This window comes from Nicotiana tomentosiformis, chromosome 8 (assembly GCF_000390325.3).
Source record: "Nicotiana tomentosiformis chromosome 8, ASM39032v3, whole genome shotgun sequence".
Classification (NCBI taxonomy): domain Eukaryota; kingdom Viridiplantae; phylum Streptophyta; class Magnoliopsida; order Solanales; family Solanaceae; genus Nicotiana; species Nicotiana tomentosiformis.
The window spans coordinates 89,067,747-89,086,225 of record NC_090819.1 but is presented as its reverse complement, the minus strand read 5'-3'; the positions used below and the strand labels follow the sequence as shown (position 1 = coordinate 89,086,225).

General features: G+C 33.8%; 2 protein-coding genes across 5 annotated transcripts; both read right to left on the bottom strand.

Annotated features, from left to right (window-relative positions):
* Window positions 1-789: 789 nt before the first annotated feature.
* On the bottom strand, window positions 790-4,890 carry LOC104111005 (probable glycosyltransferase At3g07620). Of its 4 annotated transcripts, none has more exons than XM_009620597.4 (5): window positions 4,739-4,890; window positions 3,008-3,946; window positions 2,765-2,895; window positions 1,860-2,208; window positions 790-1,642 (listed from the first exon to the last, which is right to left on the bottom strand). In XM_009620597.4, the coding sequence occupies exons 2-5, from the start codon at window positions 3,902-3,904 to the stop codon at window positions 989-991; spliced, it is 2,031 nt and encodes a 676-aa protein (XP_009618892.1). In that variant the 5' UTR covers window positions 3,905-3,946; window positions 4,739-4,890; the 3' UTR covers window positions 790-988. The 4 variants fall into 4 exon arrangements, with proteins under 4 accessions (XP_009618892.1, XP_009618895.1, XP_009618894.1 ...); XM_009620600.4 differs by having other exon boundaries at window positions 3,008-3,919; window positions 4,739-4,889; XM_009620599.4 differs by having other exon boundaries at window positions 4,477-4,884.
* A 2,184-nt stretch (window positions 4,891-7,074) lies between these two features.
* LOC104111004 (probable glycosyltransferase At5g03795) lies at window positions 7,075-10,681 on the bottom strand. Its single transcript, XM_070182497.1, has 5 exons — window positions 10,306-10,681; window positions 8,824-9,842; window positions 8,606-8,736; window positions 7,876-8,224; window positions 7,075-7,737 (listed from the first exon to the last, which is right to left on the bottom strand). The coding sequence occupies exons 2-5, from the start codon at window positions 9,679-9,681 to the stop codon at window positions 7,090-7,092; spliced, it is 1,986 nt and encodes a 661-aa protein (XP_070038598.1). The 5' UTR covers window positions 9,682-9,842; window positions 10,306-10,681; the 3' UTR covers window positions 7,075-7,089.
* Between the last annotated feature and the right edge of the window lie 7,798 nt (window positions 10,682-18,479).

Genomic DNA, 18,479 nt, shown 5'->3' with positions numbered 1-18,479 from the left:
TGGGATCAAATCGATTCGCTTGTCTATAAGTCACGCTATAAATTCAACTGTACCGTTTTACGGAAAAACACTACTATTATTGAACTTGGTAGAACCTCTTCTTTCATAGAATAGATTATAGATGCGTGCTCAATCTCACCATTCCCCTTCTCTTATCTCCTGACCTTATCTACTAATGTAATAAAAATTAGAAAACGATGTTAGAAGGTAATTCTGCGTACAATAGTTGTGGTCCTGCTCTTCCCCGGATCTCACGCATAGCGGGAGTTTAGTGCACCAAGTTATCCCTATGTTAGAAGGTAAAGGAAAAGATTAATATCTTTCAAGAAAAATAAAAACGAACAAGGGAATGAAAAGGGGGTCATTTTCTAGACTAAGATAAATTGTTTTTTGAAATGCTTAAGGCCACTGTTAAAAGGTGAATAATTGAGTACTAAATTCCAAAAAGTAGCTCAGCGATCATTTTCTTTCACTCTGTATGCTTTATTATACCAAAGTTCACCTAAGATATTTTGCATAAATATTATACATATCTGCTTTAATTATTCTACCCTGTTTACTAAAAACAATTTTGGGAGGAAAGTAGTATCACATTTTGGAACTTTAGCACAGTTACCACACCTATTATCAAAGAGACAAAGGATGCTCTAGTCCAATTTAGCTACAGATTGGGGCCAACGTACTGTCAAGTTGCTGCTCAGCTTCAGTTCAAGGTATAGTGCAACTAAATCACAAAGATGTTCTATAGATTTGTCCAAATAAGAGAAGAAGAAACAAGTAGACATATGCTAAAATAAATAAACAACAAATGGTTTCTTTTAAAGTCTATGTACAGAAAACAATAAGATACATTTTCCTCCTATGACTCATCTGCCTATTCATGCAACTTATTACATCTTCCTCAAACCTTTCACCAAGTGGTGTGTGCAAAAAGAATGCTGCATTAAATTATCTAAAAACTCTGAAACTATCTATTCGTGTACATTTGTCACCTAGGCGTTATTCCAAAAACTCTGTTGTGCCATATTGAATGGAGAATCATGTTAAAAACATCATACTTCACAGGCTTGACGTGCCAAAGGAAATGCTGCTGCACCATCTTGACCCTTCTCTGCATCTCCCGGTACCTCTTCTCTGGGATTGATACAAGTATGTCTTTCAATTTCGGGATGTCCTTCTCTGGTACGAATATGGCAAAAGCCTCCCAGTTCAAAGTCTCGAAAAAAGGGGGTACAAAATTGTCAGATATAATCACCGGGACACACTCGTAGAAAATGGCCTCCACCACTCGAGGACTGTTGACTTCATAACCTTTTGCACATATGCAGTATTTGCTGCTCTTCATGTATTGGACATAGCTCACTGTACTAATCTTGCCAAAAATCTTCATATCAGGATCTTTGTTTTCCCAGTAGTTCAATAGGATAGGGCGAAGGTAACCGTGCATGTTGCCAGCAAAGAAAGCAAGGGTCCGTCGCTGAGAAAGACGCTTCCCACCAATTTCTCTAAGGGGATTCTTAGCTACACGGACATATGTTTCTGGAAGAGACGCATCTTTACCGAATTGGAACCCTTCTTTGATGTCAGCATTGCACAAAGCTCTTATGCAATTAGCCATAATTCTTTTTGTTTCTTGAGGGGCCTGAGGAAGAAATTTTTCATTTCAGTATCCAACAGAAAGTTGTATATCTACCTACAAAAGTATGTATGATTTATCTTTGATCGAGAAAACAGAAAATATAAGATGAGATTGTGCGTGACGCAGGAGAAATATGGATAAAATCTATGGGAATCAAAACAGATCTTTTAAAACACGTTTGGGAACTTAGATTAAATTAAATGAAGAATCCAAAACTTACCCAATCATGGCAGGCAACAAGAAAATGGTCAGCTCCGGCAGTTCTGTTCCAAAAATTATGTCTTTGGATAATGGTGTTGAGGTAATCGCTTAGATATCGAACTAAGTTCCTACGACTGTGAGAATTTGGTACATATAAGGCCTCCTCTAGCATACGGGAGCTGAACGGTAGATAAAATAGGTGAGCCTTTTTGGGGTTCTTGGTAACTACATTTTTGTTTCTCTTCAGGAGCTTCATAAACCAGCCCTCGGAAGCATATATTCCTTTAAGCACTGGTGTATGGAATACTGGTCTTTCACCTTCAGAGTAAATGTAAACTTTGAGAATCTGCTCCATCAATTCATAGCTCCTACATATGATGTATGTCAGAACAGAGAAATGAGCCTCAAGCATATTGAAAGACAAGTAAAGGCAAAGCTTGAGAAAATGAAGGAGTGGGTAAGATCTACAGGAACACCGGACCGCCTCTATATAGATGCAACCCACAAATGCTACCAGTGACAATCAAAGAACTAAGTGAAAATCTCATATGATCTCAAACTAGAAAACTAAAGACTGGAGGCTGAGGTCTGTGCTTCTATCTGTCTCACAGGGCTCCTTTTGTAAAAGAAACAGTATAAAGTACACAAGAAAGCATCTATTCTATTTCCAAAATTCAGTATATGCAACAGCCAACTAATCCAAAGCAAGCATGAAAGTCACTGCATGCACCAAGAAACAAGGTGTGCACGACTGAAACTAAGATATCGCGTTATAGCAGCTCCAACAAAGCATTACTATTTTCTTATGATTAACAAAGCATAAGCATCTGATCTAATGCAGTACAACTCGATACACGTCCAACATTAGAAAATGCCCAAATTACAAAAGGATAGATTCATCGTCGCTTCACAATTTTTTATTACCTCTTAAACATTGAGAAATTTCTATACAAAGGAGCATATAGGCCAGGTTCATTTCCTGCCAGAGGTGCATTCTCGATAAGACTTTTTGCACGTAGTAGTTCTTGATCCACACCTGAGGACCATCGTGGTTTCTACAGAAAAGATCAAAAGAACAAAGAAGAGGGAATAATTAGAATATTAAGTATCTGTTCGTCAATTAGGCAAGTCATATCCCACTCGAGAGTACCAAACTAAAATATATACCATTGAACGAAATGAAGTGTGAGTCTCTTGCTGCATTATATTCATTTCAGCTATTGAAACTACACTATCTTTTGGCCCGCCCGACTCCTTCTTAGCAGGAGCACTACTTTTAGAAGAATGACTAACTGAAGGAGCATGGTCAGTGCGCATTCGCCCCGGTATTTTATCATTTTCAAGTACATGACCTGTGTTTCCTTCTTTTGCAGATACGTTCTGATAGGAAGATATCAAAGGAGCTCCCTTTTCCGCATCAACATTGACCTGAGGTGTCATAATCATTGGTGGTGGTGCAACAGAAATTCCTGTGGGACTTATATCGAACGTTTTAGCTTCCCTCGGTGCTGGAGAAATACTGCCTCCCCCATGAGTATCATCCACATGCGATGAAGACCTTTCAGATGTACCATTTGAAGCTTGTAAATCATATTCAGAGTCAGCAGTCTTATCTGGAGCTACGCTACTACTTCTTCCAAAACTTTCCCCAGTAGACTTGTTGCCCATTTCTGAATCCTTAAAAGGGGATTCATCTTCTGGATCAACGTCCTCAGTTAAGGTATCACCAGAGGATTCATTCATCGGGGGCATAGGATCACCCTCTATCTTTTCATTATTCCCATCAGAGAGCTTGGTTCCATTGGTTGCTTCATGGATATTATTCGTGTTAGTAGCGTTCACAACACTAGCATGTGTCAGGTTTTCTGACCTACTGAAGTTATGGGATTGATTTACTCTTTGCGAGCTGCTTATTTGACCCACATTGGCAGTAAATAAAGAGGACAGAGCATAACCATATGGAAAACCAACATACTGAATCACTAAAACAAGGGCAAAAACCACGCCCAATAGCCATATCAGTCGCCTAGTCTCTAACAGACTAAGATATTTTTCAGAACCCATGTTCGATCAGCACACCTGATAGAAGAGAGCACAGCACTATCCCTGGTTAATTTTCAAATTCCATATTCAGTAGTAATCCCAAATTCAGTACTGCTACATAGTATATTTTTATATATTTTGCAATAACTCAGTACTTGGATAACATAATAAAACACCACCACTCAAAGAAAGAATTCAATTAGAAAAATCAGAAACCATTCCTCCAAATATTTCAACCTCCTTAACAAGAACAATTCTCCACTTAAACTAATGGTCAAGCTGATGTTTTCACCATTAAGAGCCAAAAACAGGATCATAATTTTCTCTGTTACTAAATTAATCAACACTTAGAAAAGTACAAACACTTAGAAAATGCAACCTAGCAAGAGCTGCTTGGTCAATAAAATAGCATCATCACCAAACAAGAAAAAGCAAGTCAAAAATTAATCCTCCAACAATAGAATACAACTCAAGAAACCAAGACAGCCAAAAAAAAAACCAACAAAACCACTGAAGCTAATCAACAGTAATACGAAAACCAACAATACATACAGCAGCAAATGAACTGAAATCATACAGTTAGCTTCAATTACCAGATCAAAAGAAGACAAAGAACCTGCTTCAGCTTCAGGCCACGTTTGGCTACTCAGTTAACTCAATAAAAAGAACCACTTAGGATAAAATTCCAGCATATTTAGCAGCTTCATCTGGTAAAACTAGCTAGTTGGAAAAGTTGGGTTTCGATTGAGTTGACCAGTTGTAACACCTCATACATCAGATACCCTACTGATACATAATAAAATATGCATAACATATTAGTCATATATACAAATAAGATATAGATTTTTTTAGTACCTCTACAAGATTTGGAAACGTCATGACTGATAAAATGTAGAATCTGTGAGCTTTCTTTTTGTGTTTTCTGTGCTCTTTTTTCTCTTTTTTGGGTTGTTTTGCTGTTATGACAGCAGTAAAGATGGAAAAAGAAAAAGGGAAAATAAAAAGGAAGGATATGAGTAGGCTTGTGATTAATGGAATCTGAGTTAAATAAAGTTAGGTGACATGTTCGGACAAATATGCCCATCCGTTTTTAGAGATATTGCGTAAGTGGCACGTACGAGCCTTTTCTTCTTTGTTTTTGTTTTTTTGGGTACGACTGTTGGCATTTTTCACGTAAACATTAATATGAAACAAATATGCCCACTCGCAGATGAGAGCGTGGCCTGTGATCTCTTTTTAGAATAGAATATCCCAACAATAGCGCATTGAATCCCGGTTTGCCGTTCATTTCATTATAGGGTGCAAATGAGATTCTTTTGTTCCTCATTAGACTAAATGTATTTCTTGTAAATGCATATCACCTCTTGGCATCTCTACATGCACTACTCCTACAGTTGGTAAATGGGTTCATTGAGTAAAGATCACCTTTTTAGGCTCGCGATAGAGCTGTATTGGGGTGTGTAAAAATGAACTGAGTTAAAAAATGAACGATCACTAATACGTCCTAATATTACTTGGGCTGAGATGTGATAGACCAAAATGAGACTAAACAATGGGTCATAATTCAAATTATCAAGTTCTAATTTGTTTCTTTGTTTTCTTATATCTCTTTGTTTAACTATCAAAGAAAACTAATAAAACTATTTTTATTTATTATTTAAGAAATTTAACAATATTGACATGGACTTAAGAAAATAATTTTGAACATTTGATTGAACGAAAAGGATAATAAGAAAACTGTCTACTATATCTTTTCTTTTGATAAATCTAAGTGATTAAATGAATAGTAGTAGTATATAGCATATGTTTCCGGAAACACTAAAAGGGGGGGGAAGAGTGCCCGACTTTTCCTTTTTGCAACCTCAACTTTACTGTTAGTCAAAAAAAATTCAGCAACCCCTTCTTATAAAAAAAATGTAAAACAAAAATCAAATGAATGAAAATGGAAATTAGATCTTGACAGAGATAATATCAAATAGGAGTATATTTTTTCATCTATTTAAACTTAACAGAGTTATCTACTGTCTATATTGCATCGTCAGGTTTTGCACCCATCCATTTATGAAGTATATGTCATGCAAATCTACTACTACTACCTAATTTATGGTATTCTGTGATTGTCAGCTACAATTTAATGTGGTACTGTTTTTGTATATCATGCATTGGTCTTTTGTCAACTGCACTCCTTTTTCTTTACTTGTTCTGGGAGAATTCGAAGAAGTAGAAGAACCGTAGTCCAACCAACCACTTAAATAAATTAAAATAATTTGCTATGTATAATTTTTTATGGAAAGAAAAGGTAAGCATGAACTCAGGGGCATGCATATATAACAAACAAACGCACATAAGTGATAAGACTAAGCTATCAGGAGGTTCAGCAAGGAAGTAGTTAGATACCAGGGCCAAAAAGTAAGCCAAGTGATGTTGAGAAGTTTGCTTCTCGATGAACATGCATGACAGACCAAATATGTAATATGTGTGTAATTGTATATAATCATTGTATATACAAGAAAAATATGGGGAATGAATCCGGTTAATTGTAAAAATCCCGAGGAACTATTGTGTTGAAATTCCACTCAAAACCTCAATTGTATTAGATCCAAAATAGTTAAATTCTGTTTATATCCATATGAAAATCAGTGTGGTATTTCCTTTATAAATACTACTGTACTACTATGGAATCATTTTATCTAACACGTGTTCAACGAGAAGAACACTTTAGTTGGTGGCTTGGTGCATGAGAATTGTATTAGTGAGCTTTGTTAGTCTAATATAATTAATAATTCCAGCATAAAGATAATACATTGTTTGGTTAGCCATATAACACGACATAATCGCTGCATAACTAACGTAATGTTTAGCCAACGGTATTAAAAAGATACCTACATTAAGTTATGCATAATAAATGTATTGTTTTATGCAAGATAAAATGTGAAAAATAAGAATACATGTATTAACAATACATAGATTAATTTAGTTAAAGACAAAAAAACCATTAAAGTAAGTAATTCATATATAACATTCATTTGAAGATTAATCACCAAATGGCAATCCTTTCATTATTGCTCATCGCGCAAACATTATAATACCCACATAACTCAATGTTACAAAAAACTCTAATAGCAATAGCAATCAATCGAAATAAGGTGCTTAGATTTATGTACTCTGCTTTCCTTTCCAAAGCCACAAGATGATCAAAAGAAAAACTAGTATGCAATCTGGAAAACTCTATTGTACCAAATAGAATGAAGTATCATGTGGAAAATGTCATACTTTACAGGTTCAGAATGCCAAAGGAAATGTTGTTGTACCTTCTTCACATTGTTATACAGTTTCAGATATCTTCTTAGTGGGATCGATTCGAGTATAGACTTTAGATTAGGAATGTCCTTCTCCTGGACGAAAACAGCAAAGGACTCCCAGTTCAATGTCTCCAAAAATGGTGGTACGAAGTTGTCAGATATGATCACGGGAACGCACTCATATGAAATAGCCTCCACGACTCGTGGACTGTTGACTTCATAACCTCTTGCACAAATGCAGTATCTACTGCTCTTCATGTGCTGGATGTAGTCAGTCTTGCGCATCTGCCCAAAGATTTTCATGTTTGGATCTTTGTTTTGCCAGTACTTTAAAAGAATTGGACGGACGTACCCATGCATACTGCCTGCGAAGAAAGCAAGGAATTCTCGTTGGCTAGGACGTTTGCCTCCAAGGCTTCTCGAGGGATCAGCTGAGCCAATATTTGTTTCCGGTAGAGAAGCATCCTTTCCTAACTTGAATCCTTCTTTTAAATCAGCATTGCAAAAAGACTTTATACAATTTGCCATCTCATGCCTAGTTTCTTCTGGGGCCTAGGATAAAAGAAGAGAAAGACATAACCATACACAACTCCTTATTCTCCCATCAAAGTGAAACTTGGAGACTGACATATAATCCTACATAGAGAAATAAATTGAATATAGATGATAATAAAAACTTGTAAAACTTACCCAGTCGTGGCAAGCAACAAGAAAATGGTCAGCTCCTTGCGTTCTATTCCAGAATGGATATCTTCCCTTGATCAAATCAACATAGTTCTTCAAATATGCTTTTAAGTTTGTGAAGCTGTGAGAACCAGGCACATAAACAACTTCTCCCAAAATTTGAGAACTAAAAGGCAAGTAAAATAGGTGTGCTTTATTTGGGTCATTGGTGAGGAAGTGTTGGCTTGCTTTTAACTGCTTCATAAACCAACCTTCTGAAGCATAGATGCCCTTGAGCCTTGGTTGATGGAATACTGGTCTCTTTCCCTCCCTGTATATGTAAACCTTAAGATTCCGTTCCATTAACTCATAGCTCCTGCATTAGAAGAATGAAATTTGTTACATATACTGCTATCTCAAGATTCACCCAAACCAGCAAAAGCCAATTTGTCTTTCTGGGACCAATTCAGTGACATAAAATAATTTGACTCTTTCGGACGGAGTAACTTTATGATAACTAATTCTTTATTTTTTCAGATATGCAAGTAAATAAGTTGAAAAGTGAAACTGATTGAACATGGTGTGGATGCCCCGAATGATCCAGCAGATTATGCTGTATGCCCTTATACTAGACAAGTCAAGAGTCTAATTTAGATACAGTAACAATGAATAGATTCTTTTTTTTTATGACAATTTTAATAGATGGAGACGAATTTATGACAACCAGAACTACCACTACTGGTAAACCAATGTGTACCTTTTAAATTTTGAAACATTGTGATAAACTGGTGCATGTAGTCCTGGATCAACTATAATGTTGGCTGCATTTTCAATCTGTGATTTTGCACTCCGCAATCCTTCATCACTGGCTGAAGACCACATTGGCTTCTGGCAGAATTCAATATAGAAAAGGGATTAACAACAATTTCCTTCAATGAATTAGCTTTCCCTTATCTTACATAGACCTAGACATACCGTTAGAAGGCTCGAGGGATGACTCCGGAGCATCATTTTAGTCATTTCAGATATTGACACTACTCCTTTCTCTGGCCTATCTGTAGCTTCCTTCACAACCGGGGAGTTGGTCATAGTGGATCCATTTCTTGATACCCGGGTAGCTTCATTTGGAGTAGTGGTGACACTATAGGGATTATGAGAACTAGCCACAGCAGTCGAATTATCACCAACATGTCTAAGTGAAACAGAGGGTGCTGGTGAATTCATCGGCCGTAATGCAGCATTCGAGTTTAAAGGGACAAGCCCAGCTACTTCATCATTCCGAGTAGTTGTGGCACCATGGCGATTATGAGAACTAACCCGAGTGGTCAAATTATCATTAAATTGTCTCAGTGGTGAAATCATTGGCAATGATGCAACGTTCCAGGCTAGAGGGACAATATCATCTTTGCGTTGATCTTCTAACATCGGGGCTACATTTTCATTGTTACCATTGAATATGTAGCCAACTTTCTTAGCCGTATCTGGTGCCAACGTCCCGTTTGATTTAAGCAATTCCACTCCAGATCTATCATTCGGCTGTGTGGACTGCTGAACTAAAGCTGTATTTTCAGGATTACCACTCGTCTTTGACTCAATCGAAAAATTGTAGTCGTTTATCTTGATTTTCCCATCAAATCCCGCGGTAACATTGAGGTGTGTATTATTATTGTTCATTCTATTGGAATTTAAACCAGAAAATAGGGATCCTATAAGAGTTCCATATGGAAGTTCTAAGTATTGAACAAGTATGACAAATGCAAACACACTTCCCATTAGCCATAATACTCTCCTGGTCTCAGCCCGGCACAGAAATAGATGAAACTCGGAACCCATAATTTCTATCTTTTGATTAAATCACTAGCCAATGCAATGTTCATCTAAAAGCCCCTGCTAGTAATATTATCCCAAAGGCCATAGCCAAATTCATCTCTTTGCCAATCACTTGAATCCCTGATTGAACCACTGGCCATTACAAAGGTATAATCAGTCTTTTTCTGTTTCCACTTTTTGGGGATGGGGGTGGAAGATGATGAATCAAAACAAAAAAATGTATAACAGAGAAATTTCAAAGAAAAACTGAACTAGCAAAAAATTCTTGAGAATAGTAAACCAAGATTTTAGACCAAAAACAAAAAGAGAAGAAAGAAAAAACACAAAGATAATAATTGTTAGATATAGGTTAAGATTGTATTCCACATGTACTAGGACTCTCCTCTATATGGGTAAATACAACATGCACAGCTTTGCCCTAGCAGAATAAGTGTTACCTATAGTTCAGCAAGTTTGAAGTTTCTAACTCCAAATAAATCTTCTTAAAAGAAAAATGAGCCGTACATGACAAAAATAGCACTAAATTATTATAATTTACAATTTAAATCCTTACAAAATAAGGGTAAATAAACTATATCTGAGACCAAAAGGGGTTCCAAAGATAAAATTCCAAAATTGAAGAATTACCTCTAGCATGCAAAAGCTACTTACAGCTGAGTTTCCCTCTGCCACTTCTTCTTTTTTCTTCTTTTCTCTACAATCTATGAACTATGAATATCAAGAATTTGAATAGTAATATTGAAACAATGACTGTAGAATAAAGAATTGTGAGTATTGAAAATTCAAGAATTCTGCAAAGCCATGCAAGACGTTGGTTTCTGATTCTGGGTGCTGTTTTAGAATTCCAAGTATTACTTCATGAATGCCACACGTCCTCCTACAGTCAGCATTTTTGGTTTTTTTAGGCGTTTGGAATTTCAATAAATGCGAGACGGAAGTATTACAGTAGTACAAAATAAAGCTTAGCACGAATTTCAGAAGAAGGTGGTGCCGTTTGATATTGATAGACACGTAATTTGGCGTAAATACCACTCCGTTTTTATTTTATTTCCTCAATTTATTGATCCTTAAATTGGATTTTATTCTCTTTTTAGTCTTGGGATTGCTTAAATATGGTAAGTTGTTAGAGTTCATACTATCTAGATATTGACGTGGTGATTTAAACGGTCAATTCATTTTGTAGTTCACTATAAAAAAGAAATGAGAAAATAATCAAATATACCTCTATACTTTTTAAAAATTATCTACATCTAACATTCGTTATATTTTACGTACAAATATATCCCTGCCATTAATAAACTTATCACAAGTACCCCTAACCCTAACAGAAACTCCATCCAACTGCCCCCACTCCAACCTTCTTCTCCATTGCCTCCTCCGTTCGCCATCCATATGTCCACCTTCTGACCACCTAAAATTAGAGGCGGAGCCAGGGATTTAAGTGTGTGGGTTCTAAATTTTAAAATAAAATATTACTTCCAAGGGAAATCGAACCCCCATCTTTTTCAGCGAACCCACAACCCTTACCATTGAACCAAGACCCCTTTTGTAACTGGGTTCGGCAGTATATATTTATATAGATTTAGTAAATATTTCAATACAAATACAGGGTTTCGGAAAAAGTCACTGGGTTCGCCCGAACCCGCACCCACTACTGTAGCTCCGCCCCTGCCTAAAATGATGAACCACCATTTTCTTCACCTTCAGGGCTCCATCATTTTAGATCGTTAGGCTCACCTCTAGTATTAACTTTCTTCTAAAAGGGGAAAATCACTGTTTCCTTTCCACCATAACCATCACCACCATTCCGCCCAATGTAAACGCAGTTGGATAAAAAATCATTCACTCTCATTCTTCTTCAACCCACATGAGATAAACTCGACCACCCTCTTCATAAATCCTCAGATCCGTAGTCGAGAACACTGCCAATAACCTTCATTTGGAGGGTCTTCTCAAATTTAAAATATCCTCTGATCTACAGTTTTTTTTAAGTAAACGTTGAATTTGAATCCAACGCAATCAAATTTCCGCAAATTTGGATACTTTGAAGCAATTAAATTGTACAATTTTGTAGCACTAGAAATATTGGAAGAATTAGAAACAGACGGTGAACAATACCATACTCACTATAAATTCCTTCAATCTCATTTCTCTCTTGAATATGAGAAAAAATTAACATTCTTTGATGTTCATTAATGTTCTATTTTGCTTATCTTGCATAAAAAAAAAAAATAATGGTTGTGGTGAATTTGGTGGTCTTCACTGATCTTTTATATTTTGGGTTAAAAAGGTTTTGGATAATTTATAATTTTGTGAGAGTTTAGTTTCTTATTTGGACTGAATTCATAATGAGTATTTTCTAGCTAAATATATGGGTTGAAATATGAAGATGAGGTGAAGAAGAAAGTTATTGTTTTATGGAGAAGAAGATTGGAGGGGCGGCAGTTGGTGATGATGGAGGTTCCATTAAGATTAGGGATATTTGTGATAAGTTTGTTAACGGCAAGTCGAAAGTTAAATGTAGATAATATTCAAACGTAGAAGGTTGTATTTGACCCTTCTCCCATTTTTTTATATTGAAGTTTATTGTGTTAGAACAATATCCTCTAATTTAAACTTTGAATTTTTATATTTCTTTTGTCTCTCATGCGGTTGGAAATGGAATTGATAAATATACGATGACAAATAAATATCTTACATTTACTGGCTTAGTTTAAATTCTGAATGCGAATAAGAGTTTAATTACCATGTTCACCCTATTAATTTTTCTCACAAACTAACTGATAATAGTAATTTTACTTTATTCTCTTAAACGCAAAATAAATGATAGTAATTTTACTTGATTCTCAAGCAATAGATATACGACGAAACAATGAAATTGTGTTTGACATAAGTAATTATACTTGAAATACTCCTAAAATAAGTTTTTTTATATTTTTCAAATATCATAAATATTTAAGTTTAGAATTTTACAAAAACTGATGGTCATATCAGTATTCGTAAACATGAAATATGATTAGTGACCAAGTGGAGCTTAGCGGGAAAAATATGTATTGAGCGGGAAAAATATGTATTGGAGCTTAGCAGTGGACAACATTTAGGCCTCATTTGGGTACGCGCGCATGCGCTGTAATTTAAAAAGAAAATCTCATAAATGCTACTATAATATATAAGAAATTGTGTTTGGGGTATAAAATAAAATATATATTCTCAAAAAAGAATAAATATTAATTCTATACAGTTAATACAATAAAGAAAGAAGTTGTCCTATAAAAGTCCTTCAACTTAAAATTTATTCTAGTATCATAATTTTATCATTTTCTTTCCATTTTTAGCAAGATTACGCAAGCCTTGAAGATTTAAGACTTTTTTTTAAAAATATATGTTTTGAATAGTTATTTTCAAATTCATCCTAAAGGCACAAATAAGGTCAATGAACCGAGAGAAGGCATTTTTTTATATCTTTATTCTATTTTAATCAATAAAAAGTATTACTAAAAGAGTTTTCTTTGAGCAAGCGGCATTCTATCTTTTTGAAAATCCATTTATCTATATATTATTATAAAAGCACGAATAATTTATGTTAAATATTGAACGATTAAAATATCCCTGAAACATTGATCGACTTTTATACCCTTAAATATTTGTATAATTTAAGGATCTAATAGTAAATTACCTAATAATAAAATTCTTTTTCGATTTAAACTATATTGCCAACCCTACAATGTCAATCCTACTTGAATAAGAGAAGCACGTCCATAATTTTCTATCAAAAAGAGTTGTTCCTAATTACAATTCTCTATAACAAACAAGGCACGTACTTTAAGAGAAAATTAGTATTATGCTCTAAAAATATCTACAATATTTTAAACAAATTGAAAAATTCTTACTATCCTTTAAAGTTAATTCTTATTAGTTCATATAAAGCTAAAACTAAATTATATGATATATTATGTGTTCCTAAGTATGAGGAGTTATTACATAAATTGAGTTAATTTTTAAAATATTAAATAATAAAAATATTATTAAATTATAATCTTTTAAAATATAACATCTACTTTTAAATGATAAAAATTATAGGGGCAAGTTTATATGAATATTTTATTTTATATGATAATAAGGTGGTTCTAATAATACAAATAAGATTGTTCTCTTTAATTTATTTATTTTTAATTCAGTATGAGTAATTGATTTTTTTACAAATTTTTCAAAGAAAATCGATGTATATATGTTACATTGTTTCCTAGAACGGGTTCGTTCAAGTCTTCTATATATCGAAGTTTAACAAAAAAATTCTTTGATTGATTTATTTCCATTAGATGCCCAAGTGCCATAAGTTGTTTCCAATTCAATGTTACATCAATTTATATAAAAATAAAAAGCAAAATATTTAGAATATTATTATTAATGTATTATGCGTGATGATTGGTTAAAAACAGTTTAAAGTAAGTGAAACAAAATAATTGGATCGGCTCTGTTACAAAAGTAAAAATATATTACGATGTTCATATAGAATGTGAAAATTAGCTGGAACTTTCCAAACAATTAGGAAGCATGTATAATATAAGGTATTGATTTTATCTTTGTGTATTGTTATGGGGATATTGAGTTTATGAATTTAAGTTTTGTTTTTCAAATTATTTATCTTTTTCATATTTACCTTATTCTAGATAATAAATATTTATTGTTTTACAAAATAAATGTTTGTACTATTTAAGGTACTGATTTATTGAGGGATACATATGTTATTTTAGAGTAATATAATTCTTTTAAATGTATCTATTCTTCATGTCTATTTAATTCTTGATTATTCTCGATAGTACATATTTAAATAGTGGAGATTTATCCAAAAGTTTTAAAATTGTTTTAACTCAAACGATTGAAATGAGTTTCAAAATTATCCTATACTTCTTCGCAATTTTTTATATTATTTTCAAGTAAAAATGTACGAACTCGACGCAATTATGTGATTCATGTGATTAATCATGTATTTTATTACTCTTACATATGTTCAAAAAATTGAAAAAAATTCTCAACAATGTTACATTATATGTTTTAAAATAACCATCTTAATAGGTGTCACATGCAATTGTTTTTCTTGCATAGTTGTGATTGTTATTTTTATTATATTTTAAGGAGTTGGGTGATCATTTTGAGTGAAAAATGTACAAAAATCGAAATCCCTTGTAATTTATTAAATAATCATGGAGTATACAATGCTTAAATCCAGAGCAAAATATAAAATTGATCGCTTTGTCAAAAATAATTATATTAACTAGCCAAATAGTATATAGAATATGTATACTATATATATAATTCACATATATACCAAAAAAATATTTATCTGCTATTATTTTTTGAAGTGATTAAAAATATATACTTCTCTAAAATCTTTAATCAGGGACTTGATTTATCATAACATTTGTATAATTAATATTTTATTTCTTTGAATACGGTGAAGCAACAATGATTATTTCATCTTGTAAATAATTTGTTACTAAATTTAGTTAGTTGTTCTTTCATATCAAAATTCTGACTAAAGATTTACGTGCAATGCACGTACATGGTAACTAGTAGTCTAGTACTATATTAAAAGCATGAAACTCCTATCGAGATGTCGTTTACTTTTTTTACCCTTAGTAATTGTATTTTACGTTGGATATAATTGTAATTGCCATCACTAATATTTTTTATTGGGGAAAAAAACCAAAATTACCGTCATTACTATTATTTAGGGTTTTTGTTGGTTTAGAATTAGGATTGTTTACTGCCGCATTCTTTGTCGTTTTCTTTGTTTTGATTCTTTACGCATAGCTTTCCTTTTGGATTTAGAATTCTTTATTATCAATGTTACGTATGTTTATAGTGTGTCTCTTACGTTGTGTTTTTCCTTTGTTTAGGTTTAGGATTTACTTTAAGTTTCTAGAATATGTATACAAGGGTTTGCTTTGGTGTATTTAACCATAGTAGTATTTTTCACCTTTCTAATTTATTGTACAATATTTATTTGTTGTATTACTTTTACACAACGGTATAGTAAGTATTCGTTTAATAATTCTTTAGTTCTATTCCCTTATTTCAGGTTTAAACAACCATTGCAACAGAGAATAACAGTACCTATTTCTTGAGGTAATTTATTTTTCTCATGATATGAATTCTTTCTCAAAAATAAATTTCATATGTCAATCTTAATGAAGGTTAAAATTTTAACGTATTGTAAAATTTTATAGATAAAAGGTATTATCAATAACGGTATCCGTAGTCAAATTTTGATTTGTTTTTTAAAATCTGATGGCTTAACAAAAGTTTGAATCAGGAGACATTGGCGGTGACATGTTAAGCTCATAGCGGCTTCACACTAATTGAATGTCCTGCATTATATAAGAAGTTGGAGATTGCCACTTTAGCTCTTATCAAATTGAAGCTTTTTTGTTTAATGTGCATACTAGAGATAATTAATGTCTTTATTTTCTTAAAGATAGGCAGGTGACTTCAACTATTTTAATTCCAATTGCAGTCATTAAATTATTTTATTTTTTGTATATTTTGCATATGAATGCAAACACAAGAGTTTTATTTAGTCGGGAGACATGTATAAATTTTGTAGGTGTTTGAGTGTAGTTTGCTATTCAATTTATTTGATTTATTTTAATATTTAAGACCAGACTACTTAACATTTATTTGGTATGAATTATGTCTTTGTGAAATTTAGTGTGATAAGTAACTATAAGATTTATTCTGATGAGTGAAGGTATTAAATTTAATGTGATTGCAATGAACGATATTACGTTTGAATTTAATCAGAGCTTTTGCTAACATATTTTACGGTTAAGGTGCTCCTCTCATGAATGCATTTTTTCTATTCAATCGGCGTCTTCAGAAATCGCAAGGTTGTTGATGACACATGTATTAGTAATTTACTGCCCCTACCTATTTTCCCTCCCTTATATTGGATATTGTTAAAGAGCAATTACATTCTTTATCCCTTTCATATACTTTTTTCAGAATACGCATCATAATTTTTTTTTAAAATAGTAGTCAAATATATAAAATTTATCTTTTTTTTAAAGTACAATATGTATTCTTTCAATATTCTTGAGATGCTCAAAAGAATTATGAAGTGTTTGATTTTGTGATTGGCACGTTTCTTTAAGATTGTTCTTTCCAGTACTTTAGAATCAAAATAATTTTAATCTTTCTTGAAAATGTTTTTTTCATTTATGTCAAATCATTGAAATCAATCTGATTACTTCTTGAAAAGATATTTTCCTCTTTTATTTATTTTAGGAATTTTAGTAATTTTTGCACTTTGTCTCACATCGTTTTTGCAGTCCTCTTAGATACATTGAGATAAAATTAAAAAATAAGTCAAAACGCTGTCTAATATTTTGCGAATTGCGATTAGAAATCATTCTCGAGGAATAAATAAAATGTTTCTTCAAATAATAATGTGATGACCCAAAAGGTCATCTTATGTTTTAGAATTCGAATCTGCGCTCTTAAGCCTTAAAAATCTCATTTTTATCATCATCGATTTGCGTGCGCAGTCCGGACAGGTTTCCGAAAAGCTTTTATGTTGAAAACTAATGAAAATAAGAATTTTGGCCTTAAAGGTTGATTTTAGTTGACTTCGGTCAATATTTTTGGTAAACGGGTCCGAATCCGTATTTTGATGGTCCAGGTAGGTCCGTATCGAGTTATGGGACCTGGGCGTATGCCCGGAATCGAATTCGGAGGTCCCTAACTCAAGTTATGATTTTTTGATGAAAATTAAAAGTCGGAAAATTTATTATTTTTAAGAATTGATCGATGTTTGGCATTGTTAGTATCGGGTCCGTATTTTAGTTCCGGTGCCCGGTACAGTTTTATTATGATATTTAAGACTTGACTGTGAAATTTGGTGAGAAAGGGAGTTGATTTGACGTGATTCGGACGTCCAGTTGAGAAGATATGGATTTTAAAGTGTTCTTGAGAAATTCATTTGATTTGGTGCTAAATTCGTAGTTCTAGGTGTTATTTTGGCGATTTAATCGCGCGAGCAAGTTCGTATGATGTTTTTAAACTTGTGTGCATATTTGGTTTGGAGCCCTCAGGGCTCGGGTGAGTTTCGGATAAGCCACGGGATGTTTTGGACTTGGAAACAAATCTGGTTTTCTGCAGATTCTAATGTCTGGCATATCCTTCTTCGCGTTCGCGAAGGTCCTATCACGAACGCGAAGAGTAACCTGATGAGGCTGAGACTTCTTCTTCGCGAACGCGAACGCGAAGTGATGGGGGATTTACCCTTCGCGAATACGACCGGCTCAACGCGAACGCGAAGCATGTGGGGACCTAAGGGGGGTTTGGTCGTTCCTTCATCGCGAACGCGAGCAACGACTCGCGAACGCGAAGTCCAGGGGGGAGTAACCATCGCGAACGTGAGCTGGTTCTCACGAACGCGAAGGCATGGCAGCCAGTATCCTTCGCGAACGCGACAGTGGCCTCGCGAACGCGATGCACACTGTCGCCCAGTGCATAAAACAGAATCAAACACGGGTTTAAGCCATTTTTTCAACATTTTTCAAGAACAAAATGGGTATAGGCGATTTTCAAGAGTCATTTTCTTCCTCAAAGTATTGGTAAGTGATTCTAAACCATTTTCTTTCAATTACCCATTACATTCCTTGAATTATCAACCAAAAATCTAGAGTTTTTATGGTAGAATTAGGGGTTAGGGTAGAAACTAGGAATTTCGAAAATTTGGGGATTTAAACCTCGATTTGAGGTCAGATTCCAAAACTAATTACATATTCGGGCTCGGG